The 22,136-nt window shown below is 23.6% G+C and overlaps 1 protein-coding gene across 17 annotated transcripts; it reads left to right on the top strand.

Moving 5' to 3' along the window:
- The first annotated feature begins 9 nt into the window (after window positions 1–9).
- On the top strand, window positions 10–22,136 carry LOC122717250 (phosphatidylinositol-binding clathrin assembly protein LAP). 17 transcript variants are annotated; one of them, XM_043941111.1, is made up of 20 exons: window positions 13–306; window positions 389–589; window positions 7,430–7,572; window positions 8,490–8,565; window positions 10,378–10,392; window positions 10,993–11,095; window positions 11,259–11,467; window positions 11,600–11,706; window positions 11,795–11,836; window positions 11,935–12,029; window positions 13,640–13,808; window positions 13,917–14,045; window positions 14,110–14,242; window positions 14,379–14,465; window positions 15,194–15,904; window positions 17,716–17,836; window positions 17,937–18,045; window positions 18,757–18,819; window positions 19,639–19,887; window positions 20,689–22,136. In XM_043941111.1, exons 2-19 carry the CDS (start codon window positions 460–462, stop codon window positions 19,876–19,878), a joined length of 2,682 nt encoding a protein of 893 aa, XP_043797046.1. In that variant the 5' UTR covers window positions 13–306; window positions 389–459; the 3' UTR covers window positions 19,879–19,887; window positions 20,689–22,136. The 17 variants fall into 17 exon arrangements, with proteins under 17 accessions (XP_043797053.1, XP_043797049.1, XP_043797046.1 ...); XM_043941114.1 differs by having other exon boundaries at window positions 12–589; window positions 14,110–14,236; XM_043941117.1 differs by having other exon boundaries at window positions 13–589; window positions 14,110–14,236; window positions 14,421–14,465.

Below are 22,136 nucleotides of genomic sequence, written 5' to 3'. Positions count from 1 at the left end.
TAGGCCGTGTTTGCGGAGAGCGAGTAGGATTGGCTGTCAGGAGTGATCGGTCCGGCGAAGCAGTAGGAGGTTCGAGTCGCCATTTTGGCAGATTGTGAGAGCCTTCTGTCGTCGCCGTGAGCCAAGCTGTCGTTCGCCCAGCTGAGCCCTTTACGCGCGCGCGAGAGAGCTCTTCTGGCTAGATCGAGTTGGGAAGGCAAAATTAGACTGGCGCTCACAAAATTAAAAAAATTTCGGAAAGAATTGACGGGAAATAGTTCTGCGTATTGTAATTTTTCTTTTCCTGTCGGTATTCTCGGTTTTGAGGTACATTTCTCTAATTTTCGTGGGTGGTGTGCATTTGCTAATATTATCTTCGAAATTGAAGAACGATTTCTAATTGTGATAGTATAACTCAAGAATTGGATTGGAAAATACGTAAGCTTCAAAAAGTTCTAGTGTGACAGAAGTAACGACACTATGGCGGGACAGACAATCAACGATAGACTGTTGGCAGCGAGACATAGCATCGCCGGCCAGGGTCTTGCTAAAGCTGTATGCAAAGCTACTACAGAAGAGATGATAGGTCCGAAAAAGAAACATCTCGAATGTAAGTTCATCATATTTTCTTTTATTCATTTATCTATTCCGATCATTTCAATTATGATTTTGTATTTTTTCCGGTATTTTAATCAATTTCTTTTTCAATGAAGAAAGTGACAGGATAAATTCTTAAAATTATTGTCTGAAATTATTAATCTTTGTATAATGTATATCATTTAAGTGTATCATCAAAATATAATTAACTATTATTATAAATTGTTATAATTCCCGGAAAATGAATCATATTACAATAGAAATAATTTTTCTTGAGATTAAACAATTTTTCAAAGTATATGAAAAATTAATCATGTTTGATATATAAAAACGAAGAACAAACTTTTGTATATCTTCATGTCCGTTATACTTTAACGGATTACTTTCAATTTCCAGACGTTGCGTGAAGGAAAGTAATTCGATTGACAATTATACATTTTCATGTAATTTAATGTCTACAAAAAATTGAAGATCAAAAAATTGATTAGTTTGTTAAAAAGAATGAAAAATAAAGAATATCATAAATTATTGTTGAATATTAAATAATTTCATGTCATTTTATTTTATAATTCGAAAATTCGGTATGTATCATCAGAAATTTTAAATAACTGTCAAGATATTGATATAAAATCATGATCATTATCACATTTTTTTCGATTATTATATTGATAGTGATCATTATCTTTTAAAAAAACAATTATCTTTTAAAAAAACAAATAATTTGATTTCATAAGCTTTTTTTGTTAAAAGTGTATATTAGAGTATATTACACAAGCTAATAATATTGATTGTACAATTCGTTACTATTGCGTTATATATGTATTATTTATTACAATCATATTATATTAATATAGATAATTATGCAAATTTATATTGAGATAAATTAAAAAAAATTTCAAAAATCGCATTGATATAGGAATATTAATATTAATTTGTTAAATTTTTCAAATTGATAATTGTTCAAAATCTAATATTGTTATCATTAAACATATATATAAGTATTCCAAAATATTCGAATTCAACTGAGATTTCTAATTGAGTAATGGTGAAAGTTTTTGAATTGTTGGATCCTTATTTATAATAGATATTTTGTGCAAAAATAATTTATTATACTTTCTGTAGTAGCTATTACGATATTATTGGTTTATAAAAAATAAAAAATAAAATAAAATAAAAAATAAAATAAAAATAAATATTGCCATAAAGTTAAAGATTATTAGTGACATAATTTTCCTTGAATTAGTAAGGAAATCTATCTTATATTTGAATGTCAATGAATTGTATTATATAAACACATTTCTCTATATTCATTAGTATATTTATTATTATCAGTATACCAATACAAAATATTCAAATTTAAGACGTTTTTCTTTTATTTTCTTTTTTTTTGACAAATTATCTAAATTTCTACTAACTATTGGCTTTAATAAGCAGAGTATATTTTAATTTAAATTACTTATAGAATTATTGTTGAAAGTTATAAATAACTATGAAAATCGAAAAATATTCAAATATTAAAAAATAAAAGTAGATTTCTATCAAGTATTATCATTGGTTTGATCGTTAATTGAAATTTGATAATTATTAATAACACAAAAATTTATTATCAATAGGAAAATAAAATTATTTTATATTTGAACGGTAGGAAACCGCATGAGTTCCTCGTGATTATCTCTGTCGCATGAGGTTTATAACATTATTTATAACATATTTTTACATTAAGATTTATAAGTATAGATATATCTATATATGTAAATACTATGACATTTATTTTCAATTTAAAAATTTATTTTCATCAAAAAATATAATATTAGAGTTTTGCATTTTTCAATATTGTCGAATTATTTTTAAATTTAATTTAATTTATATTCAAAAAAATTATTTTAAATTTGGACAATGTTATTCATCATTTCAATATTTCATTTTACAATTCTATAAAAATTTCATGTCATTATTATTTTTTTAATGTAATTTATATGTGAATATTGATTTTTTTATTTATATTGGTTATATTTTTATTATATTGGTTTATTTATATTGGTTTTTTTTATTTATATTGACAATTTTACAAAATATTGATACAAATGAAATCATTAAAAGTTTATCTTACATAAAGAAATTATAATTTAAAATTTAAAATAAGCATTGTTACGAAAATTTTTTGTTTATTTAAAAATTTTAATATATGCGTTTATATTTACTAATTCATTTATTCAGATACATGCGTGTGTATAATGTATATTTTCGATTTAAATGATTTATTTTAATATAAATGTTGAAACATTCCTAAATTAAAAATTAATTTAATATAAATTTAAATATTAATATTTTTAAATTTTATATAAAAATTATGATATATTACAAAAATAATAATTATATTGTTTCATTCATTTATTTCAATTATTCTTTAACGAATAACAATATTAACAATCATATTTCGTTAGAAACAAGAACGCGTTTCCGTTTTAACAGGACGGAACTTGCACTCTTTCTTCCGGTCTGTTAATTTAGATAGTGAAACAAATTTTTGTCGATGAAATCTTCATTAAGTTTAATCTTGTTTCTTTCTCTACAATCTTTATTTTCACTTTTAGTAAAAAATAATAAAAAACAATTTTTTTTCATATTTCATAATTTAATGCAATGATTATATAATTTTTACTTCAGAATTTTGTATTAATAATAAAAAATGATTATAATTGTTAGTATATTTATCTAAATTTATTACTTTTATCTTTGATGAATACAAATGGAAGATAGAAATCATCACATCATTTTTTTATTTTTACAAGTGCAATATTTACAATAAATTATTAATGAAATAATTTCTATAAATATTTTTTCATCGTATTTAAATTTCCTAAATCTTGTATACTATTTTGTAAATATGATATTTAATATCACATTATACAAATCATATATATAATGTTCAATATTTTTCTTTCTTTTTAAAAAAAAATCTAAGTTAGAAAGTTAAGAAAATTTAAGTTTTCGATAATCGATTTTTCTTAGATGGAAGTTCAATTGATTACAATTATTGAATCATATTTGTATTCTTGTTTTATAAATATAATTATTTTTTAATAAATATTTAATATAATTTTTTGTTTTTTAATATAATTTTAATAATTAAAAAAATATTTAATATCTAGAAGAATGAAATTGAACTATTTAAGGTTAATAAAGTTATAAATGACGCATGAAGATCAGAAAGGATCGATCGATTGCAAAACCTAAATATTATATATACATATTCGATTAGACGAATACTTCGCACATGCCCACTAGCATTGCATCCTAGGGAGCTTTCGTCCGAGATTCCGTTTATCGATCGGTCGTATACTTGATTCCTAGCCGATGACCTCGTAATGGTTTTGATTACTTGTCTATTCGGAGACTTCGAATAATCACTTCTCGTACTAAAAATAATGTCCATGAATTTCTTGATGAAATTCTTTATCATTGAATGGGATATAGTTACGATTTTTTTTGTCGATATATTGTAATTAGCAAAATATCGATTATATTATCAATTTTTGATTCACAATCAAGTTGATATTTCTTGATCATTTAAATTTTAATATTTTTGTTAAATTTTTTTTTTAAATATAATATATTAACAATACAATTATTAATAATATATATACATAAAATATATATATATAATATATTAATATAATATATTAACAATACAATATTTTATATTTATTAAATTTTGATATAATTTTTCATTGTTATTAATTTATTACTAATTTTTATAATTTAATTAAATTGAAAACATTTGTGATAATTTTTATTTTGTAAGATGTTGAATTATGTAATTTACTCGTATATTTACTAATTGTACTAAGTATTGTCTCGAAAAATTTGTTATCAATATTTCCTATATTTATTCACATAATTTTTTTTTTTTTTTTAGGTAATCGTTATCTTTCCATATTGGATTCCTAAATTTAATGATTGAATTGCACGATTGTTAATTTTTTTATATTTAATTTTTAAGTATCATAACTATTTCGAACTATCCAATTATAAAAAGATCATCTTGGCTAAAATAACTTTTATCAAAAATAGTGTACAATTAAAATTGTTCCAATTTTATTATAGAATTAATTTTTGATTTTCTTGAAAACGATTATATTATTTTTTCTAATTACATTAACTGAAATGGCAAAAAAGCAAATTTTAATGAATATTTATGAAGAATTTTTAATAGATAATTTAAACCAGATTTAAAAATTAAATCGAATTTTTTTCTATTGAGATATAAATTAAAAATTAAATTACTTCACATTTATATTCAAAAAAATATTCGCCAATAAGAAACTTGTTAAGAATCAACAGAAAAGTTCAAAAATGGAATTTGAGGACATATAATGATGCAAGAACGAAGTAAATCAGATTTACAATATACAAAAGTTTTTTCTTTTTGATAATTTGCATTTGTTACAGATATCGTCTTACCAAAACATTTTATCGGTGACGCCCCCATTTGAATCTGGATTCGGAGAAACATTTTAATGTGCACACCCCTTGCAAGTTTCAGATAATTCTGATAATGATTGAATTCTTTGTTACATTTAATATCTGCCGTTATTAGATTCATCGGATTTCTTTATTTCCTATGGTTAACATGTTCATCTATATCATGGTTGTTTATTTATAATATCAGTTTGAAAACAAGAAGCGTAATGAAATTCTTTTATCGATTTTATCGATTTTTATTTAATATTGTCTTTATTTAATAAACTTTAATAAATTTTTTCCTATCGAATTAAAAGATAATTATTTTTAAATATAATTTTAATAATATAAAATTATGAAATTTATTATCATGTGAAGAAATATTTGAAATAAATAAATTTAGAATAGATATTTATGCAAAAGTAAAAAAAATATTACTTATTATAAAAAAATTTATTAAGAGAAAGATGAGTAAAGTACATAGGAAAAAAATATTTTATAAAATGAGTTTAGTGAAAAATTTCGTTATTTTTACTCAATGTATAAGACATTTTGAAAAAGAACGAAATTTTTTATTTGTTATATATATTTATTAATCTATAATTTTTAACTAGCTACAAAGAGTATACATATATATATATATATATAAATAAATAGTTATGAAACTTAATATTACAGTAGAAGAAACTTCGTCATTAGTAGTCATAATAATAGAACTTATTTTTTCTTTTAGCTTATTTTAATTTTTATTGAATTTTTCAAATTTTATCTTTAAATATTTCTCTATATTAATTCTCTATATTAATCTTTCTTTTTTTTTTTTTGAAATATTTAAATTATATTATAAGATATTTCTTAATTTTAAAAATTCTTAATTTATAATTTGATTATTATAGAAAATTAATCGAAAAAATTGATGCTTAGAATTTCAGTTCAACTTGTTACACTATTTACAAAGTATATATATTAAACTACGTGGTTTCTATCTTTTATAAATAGTAAGAACACTATTCAATGAGATGTGACTTTTAAATCTTATTCGGGAGTACATTATTAGAGAAGAGAAGGCAAGGTCAAACACTTACTAAAACATCTCATCATTTTGGCAGCAATCACGATGGATTTTTTTTCTTTGAAAATAATACAAAAATTTTAGAAAAAAAATCACATAAAATCTTTATATTTTCACATTATATAAAATTAAATTAAAAGATGATAAAAACTAAATATGCAAAAATCTTTTGTAACATCAAAAAAAAAAAATAGAAACCAATTGATGCGAAAATTTTCAAGAGGAACAAATATACATGCAGTCTGATATTCTTAGAAGACAGTTTCAAAATCATTTGGCAAATTATAATCTTTTGTCAGCCATTATATCTTTTTTATTTTTCTTTGTAATTACTAAATGTATTTGTCAAAGTATTAATTTGTTTTGTTGTAATATAATGAAAAAAATAATGATTATTTACTCAATTAATTTATTCAAGCATTAATTTACTCAAATTCTTTAAAAGATATTATCGATTTTCAATTTTGTTTATTTTTCTCATTATATATATATTTATTTTTCTCATATATCAAAATAAAATATATTAGAAAAATCCGCAAGGAAACAGTATTTCAACAAGTTCGTTAATTTTTCTATTATAATGATAAAATATGTTTTTAAAATGAACATAAAAATTGAAAAATTAATTTTATACAGTTTTGTTTTTATACAAAGTAATAGAATGTTATTTCATTACTATATATTTTCATGGATTGTTTTATAATTGTATAAAATAGAAAGATATCGAATAGAAAGCAGTTAGAAATGATAATATTCTACCAAGATACTAGATATTTTTCGATGGTTTTACTGAAAAATAAATTAGAAAAAATGATGAGGGAATAATAATCTTGATCTTTTTTTTAACTCCTATCATTTCCAGAATAACGAGAAAGTCTTGATTATTTAGAAAAAATTGATTATTTAGAAAAAAATTAGAAAAAATCCTCTCAATCTAATTATGCATATCATTTTTTTTTACAAAATATTATATTATACATACAATTTTATTCTTGAAAAGATTTTTTTTTCAAGATATCTTTTTTTTTCTAACATATCAAAAAACAAATCATCATTAACTTGAAAAATGAAAAAAAGATACAAATCATCTAGATTTTTATTTTAATTTTTAAAATAGTACTAAGTATTACAATAAATTAATATAATAGTAATGGTAAATTTGTTTTTATTGTAAAATTTCGAATATTAAATATAGAAGAAATATTACTAAAATAATACTAGCTTTCCAGTGTATTACCAGTATTACTAATTTTCCAGTGAAAAAAATTGATACTCGATAAAATTTCATGATTAATAAAACTTGTCATTCTGTTTCAGACCTCGTGCGATGTACAAACGAACCCAACGTGTCGATACCTCAGTTGGCAAATCTGTTAATAGAACGATCACAGAACACGAACTGGACAGTCGTTTTCAAAGCTTTGATCACAGTACACCATATGCTTTGTTATGGCAATGAGGTAAAAATAATTTCATTTTTATAATGCAGATCAGATTTAACAATAACAAATACTTTAATACTAACAACTTTAATAATAATTAATAAGTGACTTTTTTAAGAATAATCAGATTTTTTTCCCTTTGCTTCTCAACGAATATTAATTTGAAAATTAATAAAAATCCTATAAATGAAAATCCTATAAATGAAAATCCTAAATATAAAATAAAAAACAATTTATGAAAAGAATACTTTTAAATTCTTATTAATTGGCTTTCTGTTATTTTCAATTATTTCAAAATTTTCAATTATTTAAATATTGTATGTATTGTTTTAAAATTTAATGAATTTATATTATTTTACTTTATTTTACTAATGAAATAATGTTTAAAGTTTTTAATCATCTTTATTGTTTGTTATTTTTTATGAATAAAATTTAAAGATTTGTTCATAAAAGATTTAGAGTATTATTTACATCTAGAAACTGTTTAATTTATTTTGTTTCAATAATGAGTTGAAAAAAGGAAATGTCATCGTCCTTGTTAGTCATATGTGCGTGAATGTACATGGGATCGAATAATATGAATCTGTGATTAGAGTCTAATAATTTACAGTTTGTATATATAATTCAATAGAACAGTAACTGTAAGATAGTCATTTCTTTAGAGAATTATAATAGTGAAAGTAATACTAATAATTTAACTAATGATTTTTTATTTTAAAATATTATATTGTTTATCATGATTCTTAAATAAAAAAAGATTTTTATAATTTTTTAAAATTTTTTTAATGAAAAAAATTATGAATATCTTTGTTTAACCTAATATTAATTAGATTTTATAAGATTTCAAGTTAAATTAATGAACAAAAAAATAGAAAAATATAGTAAATTATTTCGGAGAAATGATCTTAACGAATTCAATAATTTTTCTGTTACAGAGATTTACACAATATCTAGCATCCAGCAACAGCACGTTTCAACTCAGTAATTTTCTCGATAAAAGCGGCGTTCAAGGTGATCACATTGTGTAAAAGAATCTTCTTGCATTAACTTCTGTCGAGTGGTTCAATTAGATGCTCGATTCCGGTTAATTCCCTGTCAATGTTCATTGCCCCTTATTTTTTCTTTTTTTAAACACTTTTATTTCTTCTAACATCCTGAGTATTTGATTTTAAAGAGTTAAATATATATATATATATATATATATATATATATCAAGTTATTGCATATGAAATAACCAATTTAATCAAAAATAAATGATTAAATGTATTGAATAATATTTATTACATGCAAATTTAAAGTTTTTAAATTTTGATGTAATAGTTTTAGTTTTAAAATTTAGATGAATAATTTCAATATTATTTTATTGAATTTTATTTTATTATATTCAATATTATTCAATTGTCTCATTACAAAGAAACAAATTATATATTGCAATGTATTATATTTCATCATTCAAGTGTTTTCTTATATAAATTTAATGCTTTTCTATTAATGATTACATTAATAGAATTTTCAAAAAGATTGCATTAAATGAGCAAGCTATCTTCCATTAGTATTGAATATAGAATATAAATAAGAAATTTACAAATATAATCATAAAAAAACAAATAAAAAAAATTATCAATAGTAATCAATTAAATTAATAAAATCATTTAATTGTAATAATTTTGATATTACTTTTCAAGATAAGATTTTAAATTGAATTTGTTGAATAAAACATTTGAAAATTAATATTATTTTCAATAAAATCGTAAGTATAAATCCTTATATTAAAAATTTTGTTATTTCATTTGCAATAAATTAATATAAATAATTAAGTATGGAATAATATTTTTTAATATTAACGTACATTAAAAAAAATAAATGTTTATACAAAAATTAATTAAATGAGAAAATTATTAAATTTTAAGAAAATGATGAAATAAAATATTTAAAATATATTAAGAAAAGAAATGAGGAAATAGAATAGAAGATTCTAATAAAGCAATTTTTAGTAACTAAAGTAATTTTTTTTGTTTGTTATAAATAAAGATATCAAGATTTAAAATTATGTATTTATTTTCGCAAATTTTCATTATGATATATTTCATAATTAATATTATATAAATTATGATAAAATTAAATTAAAGAATAATTACGGAATAGATTTAATTAATTAATAATTAATATATGTTTTTATGTTTTACATGATGTTACAAAAAAATAATTTGATGGATAAAAATTATAGAGACGGTGATTTAATTGAACCATTATCAAACTGGCATGTTTCCAAGTTATTTTTTTTGTTGCTTTTTTTTTTACAATGTGTTAATTTTGGCAAGAAATAAAAAGTTACATTCGAATGCAGCACGCATGCGAGCCGAGCACAATCACACATTTCATAGTTTTTATCTTAAAGATTTCATAAAATTTAATAATTCAACATTTTCAACAATTTAATAATTTAATAATTTAATAATTAACATATTTGTGTAATATTGAATTTCATAATTAAATAATTATAATTTTTATGTTAAAAATGAATAAAAATGTACGTAGAAATTTTTTTGTTCTGAAGAAGATTGTAATTGAAAGTTGTATTTAAAATGTTTGAAATAGTTATTAATATAATTAATTTTAAAATGTTGTCTAAAATTAAGTAATTATACAAAATTAATATATAATTGTTTCTAACAATGCATAATATTATTTTTACTCTTTAGAATCAGAAATTTATTAATAAGTTATTTCTGGCTAACTTCCTAGCATTATGCAGCTATGTGTATCTGGCCTCTGTCTATGATTTACTAACCTGGAACTAATTTTCTCTCTATTTGGGCACAGCAGGAGCTCGCATCGGTGAGTTAACATCTATTGTTATCCTTTTTTCCATATCTTAATATTTTTTCCACTAATATTATTCTCTAAATTTGTGTAATATTTTATCTAAGATTTTAGAATTAAATTGGATAATTAAATGATATTAATAATTAGTATTCCTTGTTATTAATACAATAAAAAGTTGAAGAAATCTTATATTTATTTTATTATTATTATCTAATTCTATTCAATTTTATAATTAAATACTATATAATTAATTGTTTAGAAATTCTTTAGGAAAATTAATTCTTTATTTGTAACTCCTAATATTAATTCAATAATATTATTTTCTGAAATGTTTATTTAATCTTTTATGAAAAATATCAAGATGAATTTATTCATTATTTGCATGTAGTACACATTTTCTAATTTAAGTTGAAAACCTTTCAAAATCGATAATTTTAATAAAAGCTCATATCCGCTTACACTTGCATGCATGCAAATTCTTGCACTTTGCACAATTTCAATTTTTAATTATTTTTTCTGGAAAAACTATATTTTTCTTTGATTAACTATATCCTAAAGTTTCTTGTATAATGGATGAATTAAGAAATTTTAAATTAAATTTTTTTTCTATAGGCTATGACATGTCACCGTTTATCAGGAGATATGCAAAGTACCTCAATGAAAAGGCTCTTTCCTATAGGACTGTGGCATTTGATTTTTGTAAGGTGAAGAGGGGGTAAGCAATTGATTTTAATTAATAAAAAACATATATTTTGTGTAATTAATAAAAAATAATTTGTAAGGAATTAAGAAGTAAGTTAATAAAGTAATTGTTAGTAAGTAATAAGGAAATAATTTAATTTTTTTATGATTTTTTTTCTTTTCAAATTATATTTCAGAAAGGATGATCGTACTTTACGTACAATGAATGCCGAGAAATTGTTGAAAACCTTACCAGTACTACAATCACAATTGGATGCACTATTGGAATTCGATTGTACTGCCAATGACCTAACCAATGGCGTTATAAATATGGCTTTTATGCTTCTCTTTCGGGATTTAATTAGATTGTTTGCATGTTATAATGATGGCATTATTAATTTATTAGGTAAAATATATCTATTATTTAATTAATAAAATATCTATTATTTAATTAATATTATTAATATTATCTATTATTTAATTAAATATCTATTATTATATGGAAGAAATATTTAATATTTGTTTTGTTACATTCTAGAAAAATATTTTGATATGAATAAAAAACAATGTCGCGAGGCTTTGGATCTGTATAAAAAGTTTCTCATACGAATGGATCGGGTTGGTGAATTTTTAAAAGTTGCCGAAGTAAGTTTTGAAATATTGATCGTGTAAATTAGAAATCATCTAAAAATTAATTTATATTTCTTAAAATTAATTTATATTTTTTTTTCAGAACGTTGGTATTGATAAAGGAGATATACCTGATTTAACAAAGGTAAAAATATATATTTTAGTTGAACTCAAATTATAATTCTTGAATTTTATGAAAAAAATATATCTATAGATCAAATTTTAAAAATGGATATTTCTTAGGCTCCTAGTAGTTTATTAGATGCATTGGAACAACATTTAGCTTCATTAGAAGGAAAGAAAGGTTCTGCAGCAAACACTCCCACGCAATCTGCAAGGTATGTTGATTATAATTTCTACAAATATCTAAATATCTACCAATAATATTCAAAATAGATTTAGAATTTAGAATTAAATTTATTAATTCTAAAGAATATTTTGCGATTCATCTATTAATAATATTTAAAGGTAAAATATAAAACATACATATAAATGGACACATATTATATATATTATGCAAATAAGACATTTTCATTCGAGAAAGATATTTCACATATAATATAAATTATCATGATTTAAAAAGTGCAATATTTAGACATATAACGTATATTTAAATATCAATCCTATCAAACTTTTTCCTTTGTTACTATTCTATTATAAATTCAATAACATACAAAAATATAAATCCTATTTATCATCCAATCGTTAATCATACTACTTTCCTCATAAAATGTTTTGTAAATTGTAAGATCAAAGGTAATGACATTTGTTTTCTATTGCTTGAATTTGTGCTTATTTTTTTTAAAAGTTAAAAAGTTTTTTTTCTTTCTTTTTCGCTTTCGTTTTTTATTTTATATTTGCAGGCTATAGTAATAACGAGCTAGTGATTAACTATATTAATTTCTCGATTTATTATCGCTTTTTATGGTTTCTAGAGATTTTGTTTGAAATCTTCTGCAAAAATTTCACTTAGCTTATTATCCAAGAGATTACATTTTATCGCTAATATTTTTTTAAATATTTTATCGCTGATTATTGCACATATTTATATTTCCTTTGATTCATCTTTTGGTAATTTGTATAATTTTTAACAACTTGCGGCGAAAATAATTAATAAAATTATTTTAATATAATAATGTTTTAAATTTCGTTCATGATAAAATTCTAATTAAAAAAAAAAATCAGTATTTCCTGGATAAGTGGTTTCTCTTGAGGTTTGTTTTAAATCCTGATTAACTGATTATAAATAAAACTGATTACAAATTAATTTTTGCATATTATTTATTACTTATTCACTTATTTGGAGACTATTGTTTTTTAACGAGTCATCGAAGCTCGTGTAAATAATATAACTTTTGTAATCAATATTTATTTTCAATTGATATATTTTTAAAATAATATCAGTAATTGATATTAAATTGCAAAGCAAAAGCTAGGTGATATTTTCTTGCATATAATTAATCTACATATGTATATAAGCGTAAGTAAGTGAAAAAGTGCGTGTGTTTTTTTTTCTTTTCATTTCATTTATATTATACAACGTATTAGGTAGTATTATTTAACTCAACTTGCTTGTATAAATTTATTTTAAAATACATAGTAAAAGATTATATAAAAAAAAGTTATATAAAAAAAACAAAAATTTATGACAAAAAAAAATCTAGCGTTACGCATGATTATAATTATATATTTACGAGTATATTTGTATGTACATTTGAGTGAAAGAGCACTGTGTAGCTAAGTTTTTACACATCATTATTATCTTTATACATACTACACTGTTTCTTTGTTTTTTGTTTGTCTTTTCCTTTGTTTTCAATGATCAACGTTCCTTTTCGCTCCTTCGGCCACATTTATCTCTCTGCTGGAAATGGCTTTTCCTCCTTTTTTTCCTCTAAATCCACCATTCCATCGATACACATCCATCGCCCAATCATTACCTAAGCAGCAATAGAACGAATGTAAAGTCGGGAGTGTCCGCCCTGTCTTCCACCAGTACTGCGTTTGGAACAGCAGCTAGTAATAACCGCCTTGACCATGCCGGAAATGGACATATCGATGAAGCGCTTCGACAACAAGCTCTTGCGGAAGAGGAGGCTGCTATGAATCAATATAAGGTATTAAAAGATTTATTTTAATGTATTATAAAAAATAACGCATTTTTTTAAAAAAATTATTGTAAAAAAAATATTGGTAACATTTTTATATGTTATTATATATACTAGGCAAAAGTGCAATCTCCATCCAGTGGCCCCAGTACGAATCCATTCCTTAGTTCACCGACAAACAATGCTAATCAACCAATTGTAGATTTATTTGGTGCATCATCAACGATAACGAGTACTGAAAGCCAGGTAACTAAAAATATTTTCATTATAATAATATTTTTTTTTTTTATAAATTATATTGATATTTCAGCCACAAAAAGCATCAGACGATCTACTTCAATTAGCAGGCAATCCTTTTGCGGACATGTTTGGTGGAACACCTCAATCTATAGCTGCACCGACTACACAAACACAGAATAATATGTGGATGACTAACGGTAACGGTAAATATAATTATTTTATTTTGTTTTGTGTTGTTTTTCTTATTTACTATTAATGTAAATTTTTATTTGATCATTATTACATCATAATCATATTTTACGTTATTTCATCGAGATCTTTTTATTTTTTGATTTATAGGTTTTGCTGCAGTGCCTCCAGCAAATAATAATTTTGTTACAGATAATAGTTTCTCTTCTGTATTTGGTAATCAAGATTCTCAATCTGGTGAGTACTTGATTCAACTTTTTTTATTGTTTTATGAAACAAAAATTTATATTTTTTCATTGTTAAATTATCTTTTTTCTTTACATACATATTTTATGTGTATATATTCATTTCTCTTAAAGGATTTTTTTGCTTCATAATATATTTTATATACTATATATTATATAGTAATATAATACTATATAATACTATATATTATATAGTATCAATTCATGATGTTTGTGTAAGTTAATCCTATGAGATGATTATGATAGTGTTCCAGAAGAATTTGATTAAATTAAATTTTCAGATACAAAATATAATTTCTTCCTAATTTATTCTCAAAATTTTTATAAAATTTAGGATTAACTTCTCAAATATTACAATATATCATTAATGTCATAAGAAACATCGTTAATAAGATTGTTGGCCAAAAATAACTACACTAATTACACAAATAAATATGTTGCTTATTACAAATTCAAAAATTATATGAGATAACAATAAAGTTTAAACTTAATTCTTTCTAGCTCATGAAAAAATTTTATTATCACACTAATTTTGAAATTTTGTTGTTATACTCATTTACGCACATGTATTCACATAATCTCATCGTGTACATAAATAGTACAAGGCACGATGAGTAATAGTTAAAAATATTATATTATCTTGCGGCAATTAATCAAAGCAATTTAAAAAAAAAAGAAAGAATTATGCTAATAATTGATGCACCTTGATTTCTGCGCAAGCTGGTGCTCCAGGAACGGCCGGATCCGTACCAAATCCTTTTATGTCCGACTTCCCTTCCCTCGGTTCCCAGTCAACGCAGTCAAACGCAGCCGCTTTCGGTCTCTTCGAGCAGGGTGCCGCGACCAATGTTGCTGCCAATACGAACGGTGGCGATAACCAGCAACAAACGCAGACCGGAGACCTGTTCAGTGCTGGCGGCCAGGCAGATCTCTTTGGGAGCGACTCTGCAGTGCTCAAGACCGTAGAGGGTGTCGCTGGGGAAGCCGCAGATACGGCGTCCTCTGTGACTCTAGCCTCCGGTAAGTCCACTGCCACGCCGCCTCCCAGACCGCCGCCTCCCGCGACAGCGATAAACGGTACGCCTAGACCAACTTCTCCAACGGTGTCCGGAGTGGCTGTTGGCAAACTGTCTTCTGGAACAACAATCACTACCGCCATCGCTCCAAGTAAGAGTGCGTTTGACGATCTGAACGATAGCATTCGAATGGCACTGGGCGGGTCTCCGTCAAGGCCGGCACCCATAGCTCAACAACTGCCGACCGCGCAACAAGCACAGCAACCTCTTCAACAGGGTTTTGGCATGTTTGATATGGCTACCAATATGGCTGCCACCGGGCAGTCGGTCATGTCTGGCGGACCGATGGTCGGCTACGGTATCCCCACCCAAGTCCCGGCGGGGTACGGTTCTCCGGCAAAACAACCGATTTCAGGTGACGGGAATGTATGGTTCTTTCCCTTGCATGCCAGAGGAATCAGTGATGCTTTTCGATAAGTCTCATGAGCTATGTATCGTTATTTTTTTTTGGTATTTTTTACAATTACTTCGATTATTCTTATATGATTTTGTTTCTTTTTTTTTTAATGTAAAAGAATAAAACAAAAAATTCATAAAAATTTAAAGATTATATGAAGATTAGAAAAAATTAATATATATAATATAAAATAAATTAGAACAAATTAGAATCTTTAATTTAGAGATTTTTTTTCCAAAAGCTCAGAGATGTATAGCATCGGTGATTTATGTTATTGTCTTGGTATAGATTATTCTACTAAATTTCTATAATAATTTTTTTAATTTCTAAAATTTCATAAATGGTTGATTATTTCATATCAGTAATTTTTATGCCTGCGTGTGTATGAATTGTTTTCAAAAACTTTTGTAATTTATTTATTTTTTTAAAGAATGTAAGGATATCTTTCATATTGTAATTTTCTCATAAGTGATCGTGAAATAGTTAAATAATAAATAATAATAACATATAAACAGTTATCCGATATTTAATTAGGAATGCATAATATATTTAGTAGATTATATGAATTTATTGATATATATTATATATATATGATATATAATATCATATATATTATATGATATGTTGTTGTCATTTAAGAAATCTTTTTCTTAATATTTTTAATTTTTTGCAGTTGAATGTTAATAAATCTATATTCTATATTAAATTATAATAAATTAAATAATTATATGTTATATATTTATTAGTAGATTTATATAAGTACATTATTTTTAATCAATATAATTATATATTTGTACCATATATTCATTTAGTAAAAAGCATGGCTTTTTTTTTACATAATATTGCTTGAATATATGATCACTAATTGTTATTACTCATGACGAACTTATTATTATTATATATTATTGCCTATAATCTATTACATCAATAATGATTTCATCAATAAATCATGATGATTTATTGAAACAAAAAAAATATATATTTTTTAATATTTTTTATTTAATTATTACAATATTATTTATTAATCAAATTATTAAAAATTTTATGATCAAAATAATACTAAATATAATAATTCGAATTTATTTTTGAATTATATAATCATTTCTATCTCATCTATTTCTTCTATTTCTCTTAAAATTTATTGTTTTTTAATTTATTGTTTCTTATCATTGATGTATGAAAAATGATGTATACAACATAATATTCATAGAATATATTAAAAAAATATATATACAATATTGTTTTAAAATAAACATACCGTTCAGAATCAGCCAGATTTATTACAGATCATGTATTTACATATATTTATATTATTCAGCTTATTTTTGTTTTTAAATAGAACAAAAAAAATAAGAAAAACGACTGAAGAATTCGAGTAAAGCTTTTTAAATTCTCGATTTCACGAACTTTTTTTCATTTTCAAATCTCTTTTATTTTATGATCGATTTCAAATAAAGAAATAGAAATAAGAATATATTTATTTTGGAACAATACTGTATTTAATTATATATATCTTTTATTTTATTCAATATATAATTTATCTCGAGTAATTATAGATAATTGTATGTTATCATTATTTTTCTTGAAATTATGCTTTTTTTTATGTCTAGAAATATATTTCTTATTTCTGTTGTTTAATGCGCAATAAAAACGCGCAATTTTGAGTTATGCTTTTTGGAGCTTTAGCTGATCTAGATGTTACTTAGGTTTTGACGTTTTGGATAAAATCCTAATACCTACCACTGTAGCTGGAGATAATGATATTTCAGTAGCAGGACAACAACAAAATGCAGCGTCTACTGGCAAAGTCCTGACTGGAGATTTGGACAGCAGTCTTGCTAGTCTTGCTCAAAATTTGACCATCAACAAAAGTGCTCAGCAACAAGTCAAGTAAGATTATTTTTGTTACAATAATTACTTTCCTTTGAATATGGAATATTAAATTTTGATTTTTACTTGTACAATGATGATTTCTTTTATTTTTTTTTAGAGGTATGCAATGGAATTCGCCTAAAAATGCTGCCAAAACTGGTGGCCCAGCTGGAGGATGGACACCGCAACCTATGGCAGCTACAACTGGCGCTGGATATCGTCCAATGGTAAGTTTAACGTATTGATCAACTTTTAAACTATAAGGTCATTATCAGCACGTGATTGAACATGATATTTTTGCCATCAGATTATTATGACTCTTAGTATTATAATATAATATTCTTATTTTGATATCGAACTATTATTAGCATGCTATTTTTAATTGTTAGCAGATTATTATTTAGTATAAATAATTATCTCTATTTTGCAATATAATCATAATTAATATTATATTTTTATAAATTAAGTACAAAACAAAAGATTAATAATTTCATTTTTATATCAACATTTTTATGATCTTTGAATATAGTCGTCGCACGCTTGCTTTATTGTTCAATAAGCTTATATATAAACAATAATTATACACTTATTCTTATCTAACAATACTGATAAACACTTATTATAAACACTTATTCTTTTTATGCACTATATTCTGTTTTCATATCATATTACATGTTTGATTGTATTATATTGTTTTATATTCAAATATCATTATCATAATATAAATAAACACCGTTAATAAATAAATGCTAACTTTTTAAAATATAAATTACGAATTCTAAATTATTTTTAAATTAAAATAAATTGTAAACAATTATTATAATGTTAGTATAAAAAAAATAGATATTAAAATATAGTGAACTTGATTTTGAACTTCGATTTATACACTTAGCTGTACAATGCATGTATGGCATATGGCATGCTACCTGTTGTTACAGGGACAAGGAATGACGCAACTTCCTTCAACAACTCTGAGTTTTCCTCCTCATCCTGCACCATTGGTAAGTTGAATTGTTAAGAAATTGTAATGAAACAATTGTATTGCTTGATTTGAAGATTTTATTTTATATATTTTATTGCACATATAATTGATGTCGTTACTAATTAAATTTCTGTAAAAAAGATTACATTATTAATTAATTATTAGATGTAGTCATTAAAAATTATTAAAAATTATAATCATTGTTTTTATTGTATATTATATCCTTTATATTTTCCTGCTTTGCATTAATTTATATATGTGATGCATTTACGTGTTTAATTTAAACTAATTTCTTAGAAAAGAAAAATTAACTTTATATTTTTTCATATATTATTTAACCATTGTATATGGAATACACTATTGTATGATAAATTTATAATATTGTATAATAAATTGTATAATAAATGTAATTTTTATTAATATTGTTTTTATATAATTATTAATATGATAATTGATATGATATTATATTATAATAATTATATATATATTTATAATTATTATATAATTATTATAATTATTAATATGATATTCATATTTATAAAAATGTATATATATTAATTTTGTTATTTTAAAATGATACAAAAGTAATAAAATCAACACAAATTATAAGAATCCAAGTCATGATTATAATATATATAATTATATGATTATATATATGATTATATATATATATTAAAATATATATTTTCAGAATAGTTGCAATAAATTCCATATATTTTGGTTTAATTTGAATACAAATAATTATTTGTTGGAAGCATTAAAGGAAATACGAAAATATTTGGATTGAAATAGTAAGAAGTATAAATTGTCTGACCATACGGATTTCTGGTGTTCTTAGGGAATGCAAGGTGTGCCAATAGGCATGCAAAGTATGCAAGGCATAAGACCTATGATGAGCACAATATCTGGTGGACCTAGTAACATGATGGTCACAGGAGGAGCTGCACCAATGATGATGTCTAGTTCAAATTCAATGATGGGTACTAACCTTCAGCAACAACCACAACAGCAACCACAGCAGAATGTTGCGCAATCACAAAATAATCAAGTCCAACTTGATCCGTTTGGTGCCCTGTGAACAAATTAGGTATCTATTTGATATCTCCTTGTGAAGAGAGAATTATCAATAATAAAATATGGATTATGATTTTAATTAAGTAAAACATTATTTAATTGAATATTTAAAATACTTATAAATTTTGCCTCTTCACATTCCCATTTTTTGAATTTTATGAATTTTCAGTTTGCGAATGAACAGAAAAATGTATTAATTTGGTAATGTTATTTTGAAAAATTTTTTATTCAGAAGTAACAAAATTATATATATATGAATATAATTAACTATCAATATATATTTGTGATTAATATATAATATAGCATGATTATGTATGAGTCTATAAAACGATAGAAGCTTTGATTACAAATATTTAATAATTTTTTAATAGATTTTGTTTTAAATATAATATACATATATAATAAGATATGTATCTAACAATGCATAATTTGAAGTTTATTCATCAGGCTTATTTACTAATGCTAACAATTTCCAATGCTAATAATTAATAATATTACATATCTGCATTCACAAAATGATTGATGACTAATGATTGAAATCTTGTCAGACAATAATTCAATTTTATGATAAAATTAAAAAGACATATTATTTGTCTATCCAAATAATAAATGAATACATTATTTAAGTTTTTAGCTAAATGAAACAATTTTGTTCGTGAATAACTGGAATACATGAATAATTGGACAAAAATAATAATATAAAAAGTAATAAAAATTATTTATAGCGGAAAACATAATTTGTTAAACTTTTATATTTTTCATTAATGATTATTTTTAATTTATTCATAAAAAATGATTCTTTTTCTTTTTACAGGAGTTTTTATTGGAACCAAACAAACGAAACAACTTTGTAAATATCATGTAATATGCCTAGGAAATGTGCCCTGCTTGCTCTCGTTATTCTATGTCATTTGTAACGAATCGGCATGCATAAAGAAAAAGAAGAATATTGAAGCTTATCGTTGGATTGTCCTGCGGGAAACGCAACGGTGCCGACAAATATATATATATATATTATATTATATTATATTAATATATAATATATATATAGTAAGTCCGTATATATATTTTATATATATATATATATATATATATATATATATACATACACATATTTACTGCTGATTGGGTATAATCACATACGGATTTACTCAAATTATGGCAGTTGCCTTAAAAAAATACAGTAGTCTCAGCCCTTCCCCCTCCCTATTTTGCGATGCGAGTAAAATTATACAAAAAGAAAAAAATAGAGAACTTCGACAGAATTATAAAAAAAAAAAATTACAAACCGTATTACGTTTAGAATTCCATGAGATATGTAGATGCAACTATTCCGTAAAAGTTGACTGTGATAGTATTGCATCAACATGTAGTGTTTTCCAATTGAAGGAGGAATTTATAGAAAAGCTCCTGAGAGTATGCATATGAAAGAAAAGATGAATGAATGAAAAATGAATGAAAAAGGAGTTTTCCTAAAAAAAAATAGGAAGTTCAAAGTAATTCCATACAAGCTTTATACATATTAAAAGATGTATCAAGTTTGAATGTATCATTTTTCTTGTTAATATACAAGTAACATTATTGATGGGGTTTTCATCATGATAATTCTAAACGTATATACGTTATGAAAATTATATTTGGCTGATGCATGATGTATTTATAGTAAAGATATGATAAGATAAAATTATGTGTGTTACGTATATATGTGTACATATGTATTGTGCAGATGTATATGTACTATTATATTTCAGAATTCGCGCGAGGGTATACAACGTAAAAATATAAATATTATTTGAAGAAAAAAAAAATTGTGTATGTACATGCGCGTCCGCGCGTATATATATATGTATGTATGTGTGTGTGTATGTATATGGTATAATTCTAATAACAGTGTATCTATATCGCTCTCAGTTTCACTTTTTTTGTACTATCTTTACCGATATATATTTTTATTTCGACTCAGGGCGCTGAAGCAGTTACAATATATTCTTTATTAAAGTATTAAATATTAAATAATAACAATATATATAGTGAACAAGTAAGAATGAAAAATGTGCATGAATGAAAAGTAAAATAGAATATTAGGTGGTGTCACTAATGTTCTTTATCCATACCGTTCCGAACTGTCTTAATTAGATAAAAAAAACTATATATACAAGTTAAGATTATGATACTCATGCGATAAATTATGATAAATGTAACACGTGAATCTACGCGGATTCAGTATGGTACTATTAATATAGTCAATAATTCCTGTTCTAA

Source organism: Apis laboriosa, unplaced genomic scaffold, assembly GCF_014066325.1.
Source record: "Apis laboriosa isolate Shangri-la unplaced genomic scaffold, ASM1406632v1 scaffold4_cov146, whole genome shotgun sequence".
NCBI classification, from domain to species: domain Eukaryota; kingdom Metazoa; phylum Arthropoda; class Insecta; order Hymenoptera; family Apidae; genus Apis; species Apis laboriosa.
This window is presented reverse-complemented; position numbering and strand designations above follow the sequence as displayed.